Source organism: Sceloporus occidentalis, unplaced genomic scaffold, assembly GCF_023333645.1.
Source record: "Sceloporus occidentalis isolate IW3139 unplaced genomic scaffold, rSceOcc1.0.p SCAF_2, whole genome shotgun sequence".
Classification (NCBI taxonomy): Eukaryota; Metazoa; Chordata; class Lepidosauria; order Squamata; family Phrynosomatidae; genus Sceloporus; species Sceloporus occidentalis.
The window spans coordinates 181,557,050-181,575,712 of record NW_028316982.1 but is presented as its reverse complement, the minus strand read 5'-3'; the positions used below and the strand labels follow the sequence as shown (position 1 = coordinate 181,575,712).

The following is an 18,663-nucleotide window of genomic DNA, read 5'->3' as shown; positions in this document are numbered from 1 at the left end:
GGCCGCAAAGGCCACTGGGGCTTGTAGGCGGTTGAAAGTCCCGCCCCTACCTGGCCTCGCAACCAATGAGGGAGGTCGCGGGCGGGACTTTTGCCCGCAAGGGGGTCACGGACCAACAATGGTTGGGAACTGCTGATCTACATATAATTCAAAATGCCAGTATTTCTCTAACAGTGACAGCCATAGATTTCCTGTCAGCAAAGTATGACATCAGATAGACACACACAACAAACAACACACACAGGGTCTATGTATGCATATTTATTTCCTACCTTAAAATCTACAGGCAGTTCAGTGATACTAGGCAAACAGCAAAAGCCCTTAAGGTGTTTATATTAGCTTAATTTAAACAAAAAAAATCACATTGAAGATGGACATTGGAACAATACCCTAATACCTACTATTATTGCTTTATAAAAAATGTTTTAGTGAAGCAAAACATGGACTAGTGATCTCATAAAAATATATATGTACATATTAAAAATTCTTCTGCATCAATTTCAGAACAAGTCCCCCAAGTAGTGCTTCTAGAACATTCAAGTTTTAGTATATAATTTATTAATTTTTAAATGACATGTTTAAATTAAATGAACTCTTGAACTGGTACCTTCCCAGATATAAGACACCACTAATTTAGCAATAGGTCACTTACTGAAGAGAAACTCTCCTCTGGCTGACACATAAAGCAGTAAGATATTACAATATAATATATTAGAGTGGCACCCACTGAATCATATTTATTATTCCAAGTTAAGTTAGGATGATATATGACCAAGAAATAAAACTAATTAGTCAACAGCATGATGAAGCAGGCTTGGGCTTCCGGTGAAGGTTAATTGTATCAGTTTGAATCAAGTGATCTGACCTATCGTCAGTGGCAAGCACTCTTCGAACAGCTTCTTCAAAAGCTGCTGCAACATTAGTGGAATCTTTTGCACTGGTTTCAAAGTAAGGATGGTTGCCATTGTTTTTGCACCACAGCTGGGCTTCTTCTGTAGACACTTGCCGTTCGCTTATATCTATTTTGTTACCCAATATCACAAAAGGAAATGTTTCAGGATCTTTCACATCTGCATAGTAAATGAATTCCTTCTTCCAGTTACCCAGGTTTTGGAAACTTTGAGAGTCATCCACACTGAAAGTGAGAAGACAACAGTCAGAACCTCTGTAGAAAGGAGTCCGTAAGCTCCTAAATCGTTCTTGACCTGCCGTGTCCCATATCTGCATTGTAACAAAGTGTCCATCCACTTCCAAATCTTTATTTAAGAACTCTACACCTATTGTGTGGAACAGCTGAGTGTCGAACTTGTTAGTGACGTATCTGTTCATGATTGAACTCTTCCCAACTCCTCCATCTCCTAGAAGAATTACTTTCAGGAGTGATGATTTTGCTGCCATTGTTTCAAGACTGGATCCTTTCTAATGGCCAGTTCTGAAAGACAAACAAGACACTGTTCACATATATATTTCTATATGCTACATAAACATCTTTCACTAATATCACAATATGGCTATAAATACAACAGCTAAAAGAACACTTACTCATAAAGTAAGTGTAAGCCTGTTTAACCTAAGCCACCTGAGGGCCCGTGCTAAGACTCTAAACTATCTAGTCCGTGAGCTGCTTTTTGCTGATGATTCTGCCCTCATTGCCCATATGGAAGCATCGGGAGGCATGGAGATGCACTATCCATGATGCTGCAGCTTTTTTCGAAAGCTCACGCTGAACGAGTCTCGAAGAGAAACGACAACGCAGAAAGAACCACAACCTGGAAACATCACCCAAAGAGACTTTCCGCTGTGCTTTCTGCAACCTGACCTGTTTGTCCTGGATTAGCCTTTTTAGTCACCAACACGCTTGTACAAAGCGCGCGATGAGTCCTTCCTGAATCTTCGTTCACGAAGCAAAGCCAGAGAGAGAGATAAACATCTTTCACTAATATCACAATATGGCTATAAATACAACAGCTAAAAGAACCAATACTTACTCATAAAAAATGGAAGATGGATTTTAATGCAATCAGAAGTATTAAATGTTAAAGAGAAATCCTCATACCATTCAAACTGATAGTACACTGAAACAGCAGGCCTGATGGCTTAAGATCATGATTTTCATTCATCTGGATAAAGCTTGAGATGTATCTGAAAACCAGTTTTGCCAAAAAGCCTCGAAGATACCCCCCGGAATGTTTTACCAAAATCCCCGGAATTCCCCAATATTTACTGGAATATTCAGTCAAAATCCCCGGAAAGAAATTAATTAAATTTCCTGGATTCCAGGGAATTCCCCGGAAATTGGCAACGCTGCTGAAAATCATTATTACCATTAGTGTGACTCCACTATCCTTTTAAATTGCAGTCATCTTGAATTATGTCAGACAGCTGCAGGATTTCTAAGATTGCTCAGTCCCTAACACTGAAAGGGAATTTGGGGGGAGAGTAAATGGCATGGGAAGGCAAATAGCATAGAAAGCAAGGGCCTTCCTACTCTCTTTCCAAAATGAACTGGTAGTGTCATTGAATTGGTCCAAGTCAAGTTTGAAGAGGAATATGTAACAGAATACAGTTGCACCCATGTGCTGGCTTCCAGTGAAGGTTAACTGAGGGGTGAAACAGACTGCCCCAAAGGGGATGATAGGGGCCACCATAGCAACCACATGCCGCAGCCCCAATCTGCCCCAGAGCTGACTCAGTAAGAGCAGAAAAGATCCACCTTAAGCGGCTCTGCTGCAACCCCAAGGCAGCTCTAAGCTGCTCTGGGGGCATGCATCATCAAAACGTCATAACCCCAGAGCGTCTTGAAGCCACCCCCATGTGATTGGTTGAGTAGCTTCTAGGCATCTTGGGGGCATGCGGTGTCAAAACGCCACACCACGTCCCCCCACAGCTGCCCAGAAGCTGGTTTTTTGTTCCGGCTCTGGGTCAGTTTGAATCAAGCAGTATCACTTGTCACCAATAGCAAGAACTATTTCTACAGCTTCTCCAAAAGCTGTTATAATATTAGTAGCATCTTTTGCACTAGTTTCTGAAAACTTACCATGTCAACCCCATTATAGGTGAGCCTTAGGGACACCATAAGTCCAAAATGACTTCAAGGCACACAACATATTGCTCAAATTATTTATGCTTTCAATCTGGAAATGTTTTAATTTGTTTGTACAGTGCACCCGCGTCATATGCGGGTGCGCTATATGTGGCTTCCAGAATACGCTGTAAAGGCTTCTCCCGTGCCCCAGATAAACAATGTGGCGCGTGCCCTGTGCACGTTGCAGGAACGAGCCTCATTGTTTCTAATGGGGCTTGAGTTTATGCGGTATTTCCCTTACACGGCAGGGTCCAGAACGGATCCCTCGCATAAGGGAAGGGCCAACTGTATTGTCTACTGCCCTGAAATTCTGTGATAAAAGATGGGATAGAAGTGTTTCAATCAATGAATAAATATAAATAAAGTAAAATAAATTAATTCACAGAGTGAATGTTCCTATATTACAGAGGTATTTATTCCCTTGTAACATCCCTTCATGTTGGCTGATGTATGCCTTCATTTCCAACTTATGGTGACTCTAAGGTGACCCTACCATGATGTTTTCTTGGCAAGAATTTGTTTGGAGTGGTTTTGCCTTTGCCTCTCTCTGAGGTGATTTGCCCAAGATCACCCAATGGGTTTCCATGCCCCAGTGGAGATTCAAACCCTGGTCTCCAGAGTCGAAACTCAGTGCTCAAACCACTACACCACACTGGTTTTCTTCCCTTCATACTAGCTGCCTTATACCAAAAAAGGTCCATCTAGCCTATTATAGTGGGCCCTTGGTATCCACTGGGATTTGGTTCCATACCTCCCATGGATACAAAATTCCATGGATCCTCTAGTCCCATTATATTCAATGGTGTAATAAAATGGTGTCCTTTATGTAAAATGGCAAAAGCAAGGTTTGCTTTTTCAATTTTTAACAAAAATATTTTCAATCCATGGATGGTTGAATCCATGGATACAGAGCACTGACTATACTGTCAATAATCAACGGAAGTGCTCTCCAAGTTTTCTGCCAGATTCTCTTCTTCCTTTGCATGGCAATAACAGGGATGGAGCCCATTCAAGCAAAACATGTACTCTATCTGATTTTCAGTCCTTCCCAAATAACATACTGCATATCTGAGAAACCAGTGCAATAGACTTGACACCAGATGTCCTTGTTATGCAGTGCAATGCAACTGGAATAACACAACCAATTGCCAGCACCAAGCATTTCTCTTTAATTATTTCCTTCAGTACCTTCTAAGACTCACTGGCACAAGAAGTAGATACCTATTCAGCTGCTCCTTTGTTAACAAATAGTCTGTGATGGAATACTGCTATCTTGGATAGATCTGTTTTACTGGCTGATTTTATTATTTTGTAACTTTTTTCTAAGCCAGTTTGAAGCAAACAATAAGGTAGGGTACAGCTAAGCCAAATAAATAAAAATGTCCCCTTTGAAGACTGATTACATCCCAAAAGGAAGGAAAACTTGAAAAAAGCACTATTGTGGGAAATGCCATCATTCAGTGTTCTGTTTTCCTCTGAAGTCATGCCCCATGACAACTTTCCATCTTTTGCACACAAATACACACACCCACACACCTTTGCTGGGGCACTAGCCAAATCAACAGATGTTCTCTCAAATACTCCACTCTCAAGTCACTGTTGTAAAACAGCAGCTTTACTCAGTAAACTAATGTTCACAAAGTCATTTTAGCATTCAAAACTTTAGCTTTCAAAAAAATGAAAACAAAAAATTATATACCACAGAGGACAGGATCAAAATTCAAAATGACCTGAATAGACTAGAAAGTTGGGCCACAGCTAACAAAATGAACTTCAACGGGGAGAAATGTAAGGTACTGCATCTAGGGCAGAAAAATAAAATGCACAGATATAGGATGGGGGACACCTGACTGAATGAGACTACATGTGAAAGGGATCTGGGAATCCAAGTAGACCACAAGTTGAACATGAGTCAGCAGTGCGATGCGGCAGCTAACAAGGCCAATGCAATTTTAGGCTGCATCAATAGAAGTATAGTGTCTAGATCAAGGGAAGTAATAGTGCCACTCTATTCTGCTCTGGTCAGGCCCCACCTGGAATATTGTGTCCAGTTCTGGGCACCACAATTTAAAAAGGACATTGAGAAACTGGAGCATGTCCAAAGAGTGACTAAAATGGTGAAGGGTCTGGAAACCATGTCCTATGAGGAACGACTCAGGGAGCTGGGGATGTTTAGCCTGGAGAAATGAAGGTTAAGAGGTGATATGATAGCCCTATTTAAATACTTGAAGGGATGTCATACTGAGGAGGGAGCTGACTGATAGGGTCAAAATAATAAACTGATAGAACAATCCTGCCATTTTCTACGTTGTTGATGCCAACACATTTTGTTTCGGTTGTTGAAGAATACCTTACTGGAGGTGGATGGATGGGGGTTTCAACCTAATTAACCACATTTCTAATTGTAGGTTTCTACTGATCTAATGGTGATGATTACTTTGTTACTTCTTACTTTCTGTATAGGCTGAGTCTCTCTTATTGTAAATGCTTTTGACCAGAAGTGTTTTGGATTTTGGAGTTTTTCAGATTTTGGACACATGTAATGAAAGATCTTGGAGATGGGACCCATGTGAAAACATGGTATTCATTTCTCTGCTGTATACATGTCATACACACAGCCTGAAGATAATTTTGTACACATTTTTAAAAATAATGTTGTGCACGAAATAAAGTCTGTGTACACTGAACTGTCAGAAAGCAAAGGTGTCACTATCTCAGCAACCAATATGAATAATTTTGGATTATGGAATATTTCAGATTTCAGAATTCCAGATAAGGGAGACTCAACCTGTACTTCCTTCAGACTTTATCATTCTTAGTAAGAGCCAGCATGGTGTAGTGGTTTGAGTGTTAGATTGAAACTGGAATACAAGATGCAATTTCCAGCTCGGCCATGAAACCCTCTGGGTGACCCTGGGCAAGTCATATGCTCTCAGCATCAGAGTTAGACAATGACAAACCTCTGAGCAAATCATAACCATAATAGGTTCGCCTTAGGGTTGCCACAAGTCAGGAACAGCTTGAAGGCACAGAACAAGAGACCACAGAGCTATTCTTCTTCACTAAATGAAGATGTATGCTAAGGTATCTTTGCTCATTAGAAGGTGTTCAATTTTCCACACTAGCTCAGTAGAATATTAAACACAGAATGAATAAAAAGCAAAAGTGCCACTTCTGCTTATGTAACCTTGAGCAAGCAGAAACATGAGAACTGCTACAGAACCTACCCATTACAGAAGTTAATGAACTCTTAAGCAAGCATTTGTGGAACAGTGTTAGCAGCTGTTTGTTTGCTATTCATGGTACTTTGTATCAGAACCCTAGGCCCAGGTCCAGGGACTTATTTTAAAGGCATACAACAGCTTCAACATGCCAATGAGTTTTAATTTTTCTTTCTTTAACATTTGGTCTTTGATTTAAATCCACTATGATGTTGGTGCACACCAAAAAACCAGCTCCAGGGCACATTCTAACCACAAGGAGCAGGTTTTGAGGATATTCAGTGGGGTATGGGAAATTTCAGTATGCCAGAAGGACATCCAGCAATCCATACAGCCCTTTCAGTGATAGATTCCCATGCCTTAAAACAAACTGCTTTACAAAGTTTCCCTCACTTTCAAAGATCTGCTACATGAGAAACTATCAATAGCTCTGAATTTAAGATAAGAATTATGAATGTATTATAATTATGAATGCGGCATAGTTAGCACATCTGTACAATATAGGAAGCGCTTGTACAATATAGGATATGCTATTATTGTAGTCTTTTCCCCTAGCTGATCCAAATTTTCTACAGAAAAGAAAGGCATGATACAAAATAAATATTCAACTTTCCCCCCATTGTTTTTAAATGTGGATCATCTATTATTTCATCGCTCCTTTATAAAAAGAGATATATATTCTATTAAAATTATTAAGATGTAATGATTCAGAGCTACCACTGCTGTATTTTCTGGTATCATCTCAATTCTTCCCTTAACTCACATTAAAAATGAAGTATTTTATCATAATAGTTACCTTTACTGTTCACTTTAAATCATTATAATGAAATACCTGCAAAGAAAAAGAAAAAAGACAATGTATTACTACAGGCCACACTATAACCACGCATTTAAAAAGAGAACAGATATGTTTAGCATTTTATCATGATACACTGTATGTTTAAGATTTCACATTACAATAGACATTCAGAAGCCAATTATTCTTACCAAGCAGATGAAACACAAAGTATTATTACACAACTGTTTAGCCAAGGACAATTCCATTCTGATGAAGTGAAACTGCTGGCTATTACTTTTCAAGCTGCTAGGATTCTTTTTAATGATGAATCTTGAAACCCTAGGTATGTATTCAGTGAACGCATACTAGACAAGGAAGCTTACAAAGCTAGAGTCTTTTTCTTATAAATACTAAGTTCCCAAAAGCCTGTTGGAATAAAAATGTCTTCACCAGCAAGCAGAAGGGCAAGGAGAGTCTAACCTCCAGAAGAACAGTGTGGGATCAGCCAGCAAAAAGGACTTCTTTTGCCTGTGAAGACTGAGAAGAGGTCGTCTCCTAACATCTCAAAATGAAAGCAAGCTCTTATGGGAGAATACAGTCTTTCAGAGTTAAGATATGTTGTGCTGCAACTCCCATCAATCAAATGGAAAAGTGTACATAGTGTGTGTTTATATACACATGCATGCATATGTATCTGTGTGTGCAATCCCACAATCAACAAGGAATGATAATATTATTATGCTATTTACCTAAACATACATATGTTTATAAATAGTTTGAACTGAAAATGTATATGAACATGGATCAAATTTGATGCTAAAGATGTTTACAATTTACAAGTCTAGTAACTGAACACTTCCCCAGTTATGTACTGAAGTGCTTTTTTGTATTGGCACTTTTTGACCCATTGGAAATTACTACAGTATCCAAACAGAGGCTGGCAATGGCAAATGCCCTCTGAAGAAACCTGCCAAGAAACCCCTATGACAGTATCATCTTAGGGTCGTCATAAGTTGCAAATGACTTGAAGGCACATAGTATCTAAACATGTTGTGGAAAAATGAGCTAAACTGTACTTTTCAGTTACTTTAAAAAAATGTTTAAAACTTTAATATTTTCTAAATATTCTGGGGGCTGAATAGGGTCTGTTTAGGAAAAGAAGGAATTTGATGGATGGTACTGATTCTGTACTTTGTCTCCCAGTTTATAGTGCATCTGCAGCCCATTTCTTAGAATCTCTAAGAATAAGCCCATTTAGAGTCAGCCACACACATTCAGATTAACTATATAACTAACACGTACTGTTTTCAACAGATTATTTCAACTATTTTTGAATTACAGCTTGTAACAATGTATTCTGAATCATCAATTAAATTATATGTAAGATAAAAATCTATGTTAAAGGTAGCTAACCCTGACTGCCCAACTTAATAGCACATAATGCAATGGGAACTGCAGAGACCCACAGAAATAATCAAAAGAGTGGCAATTGCATTCCTGCAAGTAGGCTCCTTAATTCCTATTGAAATCAAAGCCTGTGTGTTCTTGCATGTTAGCAAAAAATTCAATAAAATGGTCCAGAATTACATGTGTTATCAAGAACATTCAATATAATGGATGCACAAACGTCTGAAACAAATCTATTAATTTTGGCATGGATATAACTGGCAAACACAACACATTTATTACATGTTTTTTGCAGACTACTCAACGCTCCAGTCTTAAGGACTGGAGCACAGCTTTGGTGCAGCTTCTGGACTCTTTAAGATGTGTCATTTAAATCGCATACCTCCAAAGTGACCCAAAGCAGTTTTATTTTGGCCTGTCTGTTTGGGCCCTGAGTCTCAGTAGATTTAGGGGTGAAACAGATGGGCAAAATGAAGAAGCTTCCAGCCACTTTGAAGGTGGGGCATTTATATGACACACTCCTCCACAGTGGGTGGAAACTGAAACCAAACCATGCTATGGGGTTAAAAAACAGAGCGAAAAGGAGCTGATACTCCAGGAAAATGCACATCCTCGCACCTGCATATAAACATCCCACAACTCCAATGGATTTAATTACAATATACACAAGCCAGACAGTCCAACGGGGGGATGGGGTCAAGGGGACATGTAATGGGAATGGGGCCTCTATGATTGCACTTTGCCAATGTATCATTCGCACAATGATGTACCAATGCCCTGTACCAACAGAGCATTGCACATGTGACTCTGTGGCCAATCAAAGGGGTGGCCATGTAAAAGGATGGCATCTGCGCAGATATGGGAGGTACATGGGAGGTTACAGGCAGTGTGTTTGTGCAACAGTGCATATGCATGGTGGGAAGGCAACAAAAACAATTACCCAGTGACACGACTTGATATTGCACCTTGTTCCGGCCACGTGTATTCAGCCCATCTTGGGAGTGGGCTATGCCGACAGCGGTGTTTTGACCCGCTTTTGGAAAAACCAGGATCAAGCCACTTTTCCCCACCTGTCTGCTCTGGCCCTAAATCTACAAAAGCTTATCCTAAAATCTTCTGTCACTCAGTTAGTCTCAAAGATAATATCCCTTTGTGTACTGATCCAGATTAACAAAGCTATGTCTTTAAATTCTATCAATACATTTTCAAGATATTATATAAATAGTGAACCCCAAGAAGACAAGCCCAGATCACTCATGGTCACATATGGAATGATGCAATTAGTTGAAAGAGATATTAACTCTGGAGGCCATATTATATACAGTGGGCCATCAGTATATACTGGAGTTTGATTCCATGGATTTCCCCCCCCCCCCCATGCCAAAATCTGTGGATGCTCAAGTCCCATTATATGCAATGGCACAGTAAAATGGTCTCTTATATAAAATGGCCAAATCAAGGTTTGCTTTTTGGAATTCGTGTTTGTTAATACTTTTGAACCATGGCTGGTTGAATGCGTGGGTGCAGAATCCATAAATACAGAGGGCCAATGGTTTAAATAAATTAATGGTTCCAATTAACACCATTACAAAACATTCATACAATGCATAGTATGAATGTTTTGCAATGGTGTTAACTAATTTGTAAACTTTGTTTAATTCATAAATTGCATTTCATATTCATTTCATATTCAATAACAGAAAAAAAATATAATGCACTGACTTTTCTTGTTGTTGTTGTTGTGTGCCTTCAAGTTGTTTCCAATTTATGGTCACCCTAAGGTGACCCTATCATGGGACTTTCTTAGCAAGATTTTTCAATAACAGAAGAAAGATATAATGGCCTGACTATAAAGTCCCAGAACTTTCAAATAAAGACACTTCTGCAATATTTCCACATTTAAAAAGAAAGATCACCTGAATACAAAAGCTTTACAGTATGGTAGTACTAAGGAAGTCAGCCATTAAACCCCTATTGCCTCTCCCAAATCACAGGGCTGCATTCACCATCACCCTTTCCTTCTTCTCTGAAACTGAGAAAATACTGACTCAAACCATCTTGCCCACTATTACTAGCACTGAAAGCCACTCTCCTGGGGTCAGGTAGGATTATTTTTTAGTGCTGACTGCAGACTGAAGCAGACATCTTCTTCATGCAAAGGATGTTTTACCCACTCAGCCTCAAACTGGCTAATTAAGCTACATGTTTAATTTCTACCAGGAACGGAGAGAAACTCAGAGCCAAGTATTACAAGAACTACTGGTTAGAGGGAACAAGAAAGTTTAGGTCTTGTACCTATCATGGCCAGATGAGAACTATGCAAAAATATTATTTGGAAAACAGTTCACTCAAGGGCACAGAAGACACAATTAGAGAAACTAAAAACAGGAGGTTTTTTTCCTTTAAGAATTGTTAAAATTAAACAGAACCTGATGCAGAAATCCTTAATGTAAAATGCATTCCTTAGACCTATGCCAAAGGGCCTGTGGATCCATTTCTTTTTACCTGGAATGGCTGTGGGGAACATAAACGGCTTTTCTAAACTGTTTTAGATCTTTTCTTGTCTTTGTTTAATACACTTTCAATGTGTTTCCTTCCAATAATGTTATACCCTGTTTTAGGGGTGACAGAAATGTAAAACAGTATGAGGAATTACAAAATGGAAGCAAAGGTTCTAGAAGCACTTTATTACAAGTGGGCTCTGGAAGTGCTTTTGGGTTCTACACTGCAGTAGTCTCACCTTAATGTAAAGGAAAATAAATGAAGTCTGCAAACGAAGCTAAGTGGGTTTGTGCCAGACTGCTGGAACGCACTTCAGCTTCTGATTACAGTACATCCAGGAGAGCTTCCAGACAAACAACTGGTGAGATTACATTGGGAGGCACAAGAGATCCCACTATGTTATCACATTCTGACTACATCATATGTGCTGCTGGGGCAGGAACAATGAACTTTCTTGATAAAAACTCTGAAACGGTTACATTTTTAAATTCATACACACCACCACCAAAGTGTCAAGTGCCCAACAACCATGCAACTACATTTTTTTCCAGTCCTCAACATATGTCATGACTGAATCACGCTATGGCAATGAAGTGCCACTTTAGCTGTAGCTTTGTTAAACTCCTGACAACCCTAGCCTTCAACATGAATGATTTATACTCATTCTGCACCTTTCTGTGCAGCAATAGATCCTTATGATTTCACATGAGTGGATACAGGATTGCAGAATCAGTATCATTTTACAGGTATGATTTTGTTTTCCTCAATCCAGCTTGATTTTTTTCAAGAGATTTTAGAAGCTGGTGTTTTCTGGTTACTGTATGGAAGCAACCTGCAATCATATGTGGCAACAGAGTAAGTCTACTCGAAAAGTGGTAGAATCTCCTTCATCAAATATTGAGAAATGAAAAAGTTGAAATACTTCCTCAGTGTTCATAAGACCTGTCACAGATGTATAGTGCTGACAGGATGGGGATGGCCATGCTGTCAGAACTAGACATCTGTAACAAGGAAACCACAAATGTTCAGTGGCTGCTGTGCTCAAGAATTTCACTTCAGCAAAACCCACTGCCATCCTTTACATGCTGGAAAGTTTCTCTTTCAGATAACTGGTGAAGCAGACAAGACTTAGTATTATGCAAAGCTGTGAATAAATCATTTGAAACACTTTTAATCTGTTGTAGGAAAAGCTTATCGTTTCCTGTTCTACCTTGTGACAAGAATACTAAAAAATCCCCAAAGAGAAACCAGTCCAACTATTAAAGGTACTCAGGTTAGGCCCAGTACATTATGTCATGCACTTTTAATGAAACGTTCTTTGTCTTTGTGCACTTTTGGTGGCTGGGAAAACCCTGATTCCGCCTTGCTTGTCTTCACCGGAATAATAACCAAAATAAACTCAGGAAAAGGAGTAAAGCAAACAGGCGTAATCCAATATTCTTTCTTTTTGAGTGGAGTGGCTGTTTTTCTATATGGAGGATGCTGGAAGGGATTGAAGACACAGGAGAAATACATAAGAAATGGAGCTGTCCCCTGACAGTCTGGTGATTTTAATCAGTTCTGAGAAACTGGCCTAGAGATAAATGGGTCACGTGCCGCCAGCTGAAAAGTATAGAGGAGACGCTGTTTCCCTCAACCGCACAGCTCCTTGGCCTGCCTCAGCATCACGGGATCTTTCATCACGGGAGGAAACAACAGAAAAGGTAGATCAGCAACCCCAGCCCTTCTGCTCCAAGAGGCAAAGGGATTCCTTACAGGAGGTCCAGAAGGTGTTTAGGAAAGCTGTCCTGTGCTCCCTACAGCCGTCCCAGGTAGAAACAGAAAAGGATGCACAGGCCCTCTGGGCTCTTTCAGGAACGAGTGTCACATCAAGAAGGGTGACAACCACACAGACACACACCACAAAGAAACTTCTCTTCACCTCATCTCTAATACACTTGAAGAGTTGGAAGGCGGCTGCAAGGGTCATCTAGTACATTCCTGGTAATAACAACAACAACAACAACAACAAGGGGGAGAGGTCATCTAGTTCAGTGGTTCCCAAACTTTGATCCTCTGGGCATTGTGCACTTCAGTTCCCAGAAGCTGCAGCCAGCTTGGCCAACACTCAGGAATGATGGGATCTGGAGTCCAAAACATATGGAAGGCCAAAGCTTGGGAGCCGCTTTCCAGTCTTCCTTCTCCCATTCCTGGTAAAAAGGAAACAAAGCACTGGGTCTTTGGACTCCAAAGAATGAGATTTACATCAAGAACAGCGGTTCTCAACCTATGGGCTGCGACCCTTTCAGAGGGGTTACCAAAGACTATGGGAAAACACATATAATGTTATGGTTGGGGGTCACCACAACATGAGGAACTGTACTAAAGGGTCGCGGCATTAGTAAGCTTGAGAACCACTGGTCAAGAAGGATGAGGACCACACAAAGAAACTCCTATTCGCCTCTTATACATCTGAAGAGTTGGAAAGGGACTCCAAGGGTCATCTAGTCCATTCTTCCTCCTCCATTCCTGGTAAAAAGGAAACGGTGCACATCCCCTTTGGACTCCAAGCCTTAGACTCTAATAGACTCTTAAGGGATGAGATCTGCATCAAGAAGGGTGAGGGCCATACAGACAGACATACAGACACACCATGGAGAAACCCCTCCCCTCCAGGACACCCGAAGAGCCTTAAAGACTTGGAAGGGGGGCCACCAAGGGTCATCATCATCATCATCATCATCATTAATTACAATTCCATAATGCAATAAATCATAAAATACCCACAATCCCCAAAGATGAAATAACACTCAGATTATAAATTAAAAAAGGCTTTTAAATTACAATTAAAATTAACTCTTTGTCTGGCTCTCTGCTATGGAATTCTGGGAGTTGGAGTTTAAGGAGTTAAAGCGGTGCCAAACCGGGTTAATATCTGCAGTGTGGATGCAGCCCAGGACTGGCTTCTCCTCCCCCTCCTCCTCTTCCTCCAAGGCAAAAGGCCCGCGAAGGGCCAGGCTCACCTCTGGGACGAAGGCGGGCGAAGAAGGAGAGGAGCCAGCTGCCTGCAAAGGAGGCTCTGGGGGGAAAACACAACATGGCGGAGGCTGCGCTGTTGGGGGCGGGGCCTGGCCCTCCCACGTGACGTCGGACCAGAGCAGGGCCACGCCCCCCGCTGCCCGCTTAACTTTAATGGCGGAGAGGCTGTTTCCATGGAGACGGGGCCTGCTCCTGTCAGGCTCACTCCGAGGCCTGTTTGGTTTCTGCTGGGGCGGGGGGGGGGTGTTGTCTGTGGGAGTTGTTGCCTCCAAAACGCACACTGCAGACATAATAAAGTTTCCGGCCGCTTGAACTGCCCTGGCTCAGTGCTAGGGAATTCTGGGAACCGTAGTTTTGATGGAGACATTTAGTCTGAGTTTGATATGGTAACCGAAAGGGTTTCCACTGCAGCTGGTCAGAATTCAAACCTTCATCTCCCAGAGACCTACTAGATTACTGCACTACACTCTTATAGCGCTGCTATTCCACTTTGACTACTCTGGCTGCCTCCTGTTGCACTCTGGGACTACAAATCCCAGAATGCAACTAGAAGCAGCCAGAGCAGTCAAAGTGGAATAATAATAGCCGTGTTATAAGAGTGTAGTGGTAATCTCTTATTCATCTGCAAGACCAGGGTTCAAACCTAGCTCAACCATGGAAGCCCACAGGGGGACCTTGGGCAAGTCACACTCCCTCAGCCTCAGATGATGGCTATGGCAAACACCTTCTGAAGAAACTGGTCAAGAAAACCCTATGAAAGGGTCTCCTTGAGTCATAAATGACTTAAAGACACACAACAACAACAGGCCAAAGTAGTAGCCTCATGGTACCACCACCTCTTCCATTGACCTCCTCTCATTTCGGCACCATACAGGATCCTTAGTAATGTATTTTGTACTAATGTTATTCATAAATCATAATTCCCACATATAGAATCATAGAATCGTAGAGTTGAAAGAGACTGCAAGGGCCATCCAGTCCAGCCCCATTCTGCCATGCAGGAAATCTCAATCAAAGCATCCCCATTGACAGATGGCCATCTAGCCTCTGTATAAAGACCTCCAAGGAGGGAGACTCAACCACACTCTGAGGGAGTTTGTTCCACTGTCGAACAGCCCTTACTGTCAGGAAGTTCTTCCTAATGTTGAGGTGGAATCTCTTTTCCTGGAGCTTGCATCCATTGCTCAGGTTCCTAATCTCTGGAGCAGCAGAAAACAAGCTTGCTCCCTCCTCAATATGACATCCCTTCAAGTATTTAAACAGGGCTATCATATCACCCCTTAATCTTCTCTTCTCCAGGCTAAACATCCCCAGCTCCCTAAATTGTTCCTTGTAGGCCATGATTTCCAGACCCTTCACCATTTTAGTCACCGTCCTTTGGATACGCTCCAGTTTCTCTACATCTTTTTTGAATTGTCTCTTCCGGGGAGCTGGTCACAGTATTCCAGGTGGGGACTGACCAAAGCAGAATACAGTGGCACTATTACTTCCCTTGATCTAGACACTATGGCGCGTTACAGACCGCTGGATTATGGCGGTCTGCTGCCGCCGCCGGTTACTGCATCCAGGAACTGCAGCAGCCAAACAGCGCGGTTCCCGGATGCAGCAAAGAAGGAGCGTGAAAATCGCGCTCCTTCTTGCTCCCCAGAAGAGATGCCGCGAGGCACCAGTTGCGCACTCGCGGTGTCACTTCCGGGGTGCCATGTGCAGACGCAGAGCATCCGTTACGTCAATATGGTGGCAGCCGTGTGGAACGGCCACCGCCATTTGTTACGGACTCTGTCCGTAATAGGAGTAGGGGCGTCTGGAAGAGACACCCCTTTTTCAAAATGGTACGTCCTAAGGACGTCCCTTATGGCAGTGTGTAACGCGCCAACACTTCTATTGATGCAGCCTAAAATTGCATTGGCCTTTTTAGCTGCCTCATCACACTGTTGACTCATGTTCAACTTGTGGTCTACTTGGACTCCTAGATCCCTTTCACACATAGTCTCTTTAAGCCAGGTGTCCCCCATCCTATATCTATGCATTTCATTTTTCTGCCCTAAGTGCAGTACCTTACATTTTTCTGTGTTGAATGTCATTTCGTTCGCCTTGGCCTAGCTTTCCAGTTTATTCAGGTCATTTTGAATTTTGATCCTGTCCTCTGGAGTATTAGCTACTCCTCCTAATTTGGTGTCATCTGCAAATTTGATAAGTATGCTCCCAATTCCGTCATCCAAGTCATTGATAAAGATGTCGAATAGCACTGGGCCCAGGACAGTCTGAACCCCTTGCACCCTGTGATGATACCACGAATGGCAACCCCATGAATTTCATAGTTCTCTTACACTGAGCATTCAGGCGCACTATTGTAAATCCATTCCTTTCCCTGAATGACTATACTTCTACGCATTGAAAAATACAGCCTTTTGAAAGTTAAGAGACTCTCAAAACCGCCCCCAAAAGATGGGCTGGAGGCACCCAGTTTTCCTATGGAGGGATGCTGCAGCAGCCAAACTGTGCGGTGTCCTTCCAGATCAAAAAGAACCTGGAAAAACTGCAGGCACAACCCCATTACTTCCAATGGGACTTGAGCATATGAATTTTTTCACTAATGCAGGAGGGGGGACGGATTCCTGCATAAGGGAAAGGTCCACTGTAATAATATAGCTGGGAACAGCTCTGGTAGATAATATTTGATTTACTCCGGAGTAGTAACACAAAGGACTGGTAATTCAGGAGACAACAAATGAGGATCTTACTCCTGTGAGAGCTTTGAAAACCAAGGTTGTATTTTACAATAACATCCAAAATCCACAAAACAGCAATATCTTGTTTTGGCCAAGCAAGATTCACAAAGCACAGTTGGTCCTCCTTGTCCAGAAATTCAAGCATCCACAGCTTGAAAATATTCCAGAAAAGTATAAATACCCAAAAGCACATCTTGATTTTGCCATTTTATGTAAGGGATACCATTTTGCTCAGCTATTGTATTGAATGGGACTTGAGCATCCATAGATTTTGGTATCCACAGGAGGTCCTGGAACCAAATCCATTTCATAACAAGGGCCCCACTGTACACTGTTTTGTGGATTTTGAGTGTTGTTATACTTTGTTACATGGCTAATACGGATGGCCTGGTTCTATTTTAAAGTTATGTTCTGGACGGAAGACTTGTTTATCTCTTTCCAAGATATGCCAATATATGCCCACTATCCCAAGGGACACTTGAAGGATGCTCATAGCCAATCCCAGTGTGGCCTACACAAGGCATGGATGATGCACCATGACTTCCATTATGATGCGCCTCTTGTTCTGTGGCAGTTAAAGGTTCAGCAGGGAGCTGGCAGTTAGCATCTGAGCAAGAAGGACCATGAGTGGGGGCAGCCAATGGTTGAATATTTCATGTCTTTGCACTGGATCGTTTTTTTCCAGGTTTCCTTCTAAGAAAGAAGAGAGGGTGGTTGTTTTTTGTGGGATTTTCCGCCTCGGGTGCCCAAATGCCTTCACAAGCTTGGCTACCTTCACTTCCAGGAGTGGAAGGTGGCATTTGATGTTTCACTTCAGGCAACAACATCTCTTGGGTCAGCCCTGAGAGGGCCAAGAGCATCTGACACATACAAGAGTAGGCCAAATCATAGAAAGGAAGATGAAAGTAAAATAGGGGCTTGTGGAAAACAGCGATTCCTTCGGGAAAAGGAGAAGTCCAAAGACAAAAACCAAATAGGATTCCAAATCTAGCACTGCTTCTGAGATTTTATTATGGGTTTTTATTAGTTAAGCTTGTTGGAAATATATATGTATATTTGGGCCTCATTCCCACTTACACAAAAATCGGTTTCCGATCCAAATCCATGAATCGATTTGGAATCGGATCATGGTTCCCACTATATTTGCACTGGAGGACAGGCCACCTGGCTGGAAGAAAGGCCAGCTGGCATGGAGGAGAGGCCGGCCAGCATGGGGGAACAGGTGCCAGGCCAGAGGACAGACTGGCCAGCATGGAGGACAGGCCACCTGACGTGGAGGACAGACCGGCTGGGCCAGAGCAGGAGGCAAGAGGAGGCTGGGAGGAAGGATGAGAATCAGGCCAGGAAGACGGAGGCAGGCATGGCTGGGGTGGAAGGAGGTAGGCAGAGGCTGGGGGCGGAGAAGGCTCAGCCATGCAGCACCTCATTCCTCGGCCTCTCCGACTCTGGCCTTCCTTCTCTGTCGCTTGGCCTTGCCTCTCCACCCCTGGCCTCTGCATTCTCTACTGCCGATGGCATAGAGGAGGGCTCCAGCCAGCGCCAGGGTGGCAGGAGATGATGGGACAGGCAGTACAGGCTGCCTCCAAGGCCTCCAGAAGGACCCCAGGAGGTACACACTCTGGAGAAGGCCTGGCCGGGTGGCAGAGAGGCAAGACCAGAGGCGGAGAAGGTAGGCTGGGGACAGAGAGACCAGGTAAGCTGGGGGGCCAGGTGGATTTGAATCCGCCTGGTTCCCACTTGGGCTGAATCGATTTATTCCAAAATCAATCAGTTCAGCCCAAAAGACCCATAAAAAACAGTGTCTTTTTGATGCAGGTTAAATGGGTCAAAAGCATGCGCCCCCTTTCCAAATTGCTTCAGTGATTTGGATTAAGTGGGAACCATGCTTGTTTAAACCGGATCGTGATTCAGTACAATCCC

The 18,663-nt window shown here is 42.3% G+C and overlaps 1 protein-coding gene across 3 annotated transcripts; it reads right to left on the bottom strand.

Moving 5' to 3' along the window:
• Window positions 1-243: 243 nt before the first annotated feature.
• RAB9A (RAB9A, member RAS oncogene family) lies at window positions 244-14,096 on the bottom strand. Of its 3 annotated transcripts, none has more exons than XM_089511624.1 (3): window positions 13,996-14,096; window positions 7,103-7,138; window positions 244-1,432 (listed from the first exon to the last, which is right to left on the bottom strand). In XM_089511624.1, exon 3 carries the CDS (start codon window positions 1,396-1,398, stop codon window positions 793-795), a length of 606 nt encoding a protein of 201 aa, XP_089367750.1. In that variant the 5' UTR covers window positions 1,399-1,432; window positions 7,103-7,138; window positions 13,996-14,096; the 3' UTR covers window positions 244-792. The 3 variants fall into 3 exon arrangements, with proteins under 3 accessions (XP_089367750.1, XP_089367753.1, XP_089367751.1); XM_089511627.1 differs by lacking the exon at window positions 13,996-14,096 and adding an exon at window positions 13,817-13,986; XM_089511625.1 differs by lacking the exon at window positions 13,996-14,096 and adding an exon at window positions 9,432-10,054.
• Between the last annotated feature and the right edge of the window lie 4,567 nt (window positions 14,097-18,663).

Excerpts from the sequence above, each read along its gene's own strand:
- RAB9A (XM_089511624.1), bottom strand. The coding sequence starts at position 1,398 with ATGGCAGCAAAATCATCACTCCTGAAAGTAATTCTTCTAGGAGATGGA.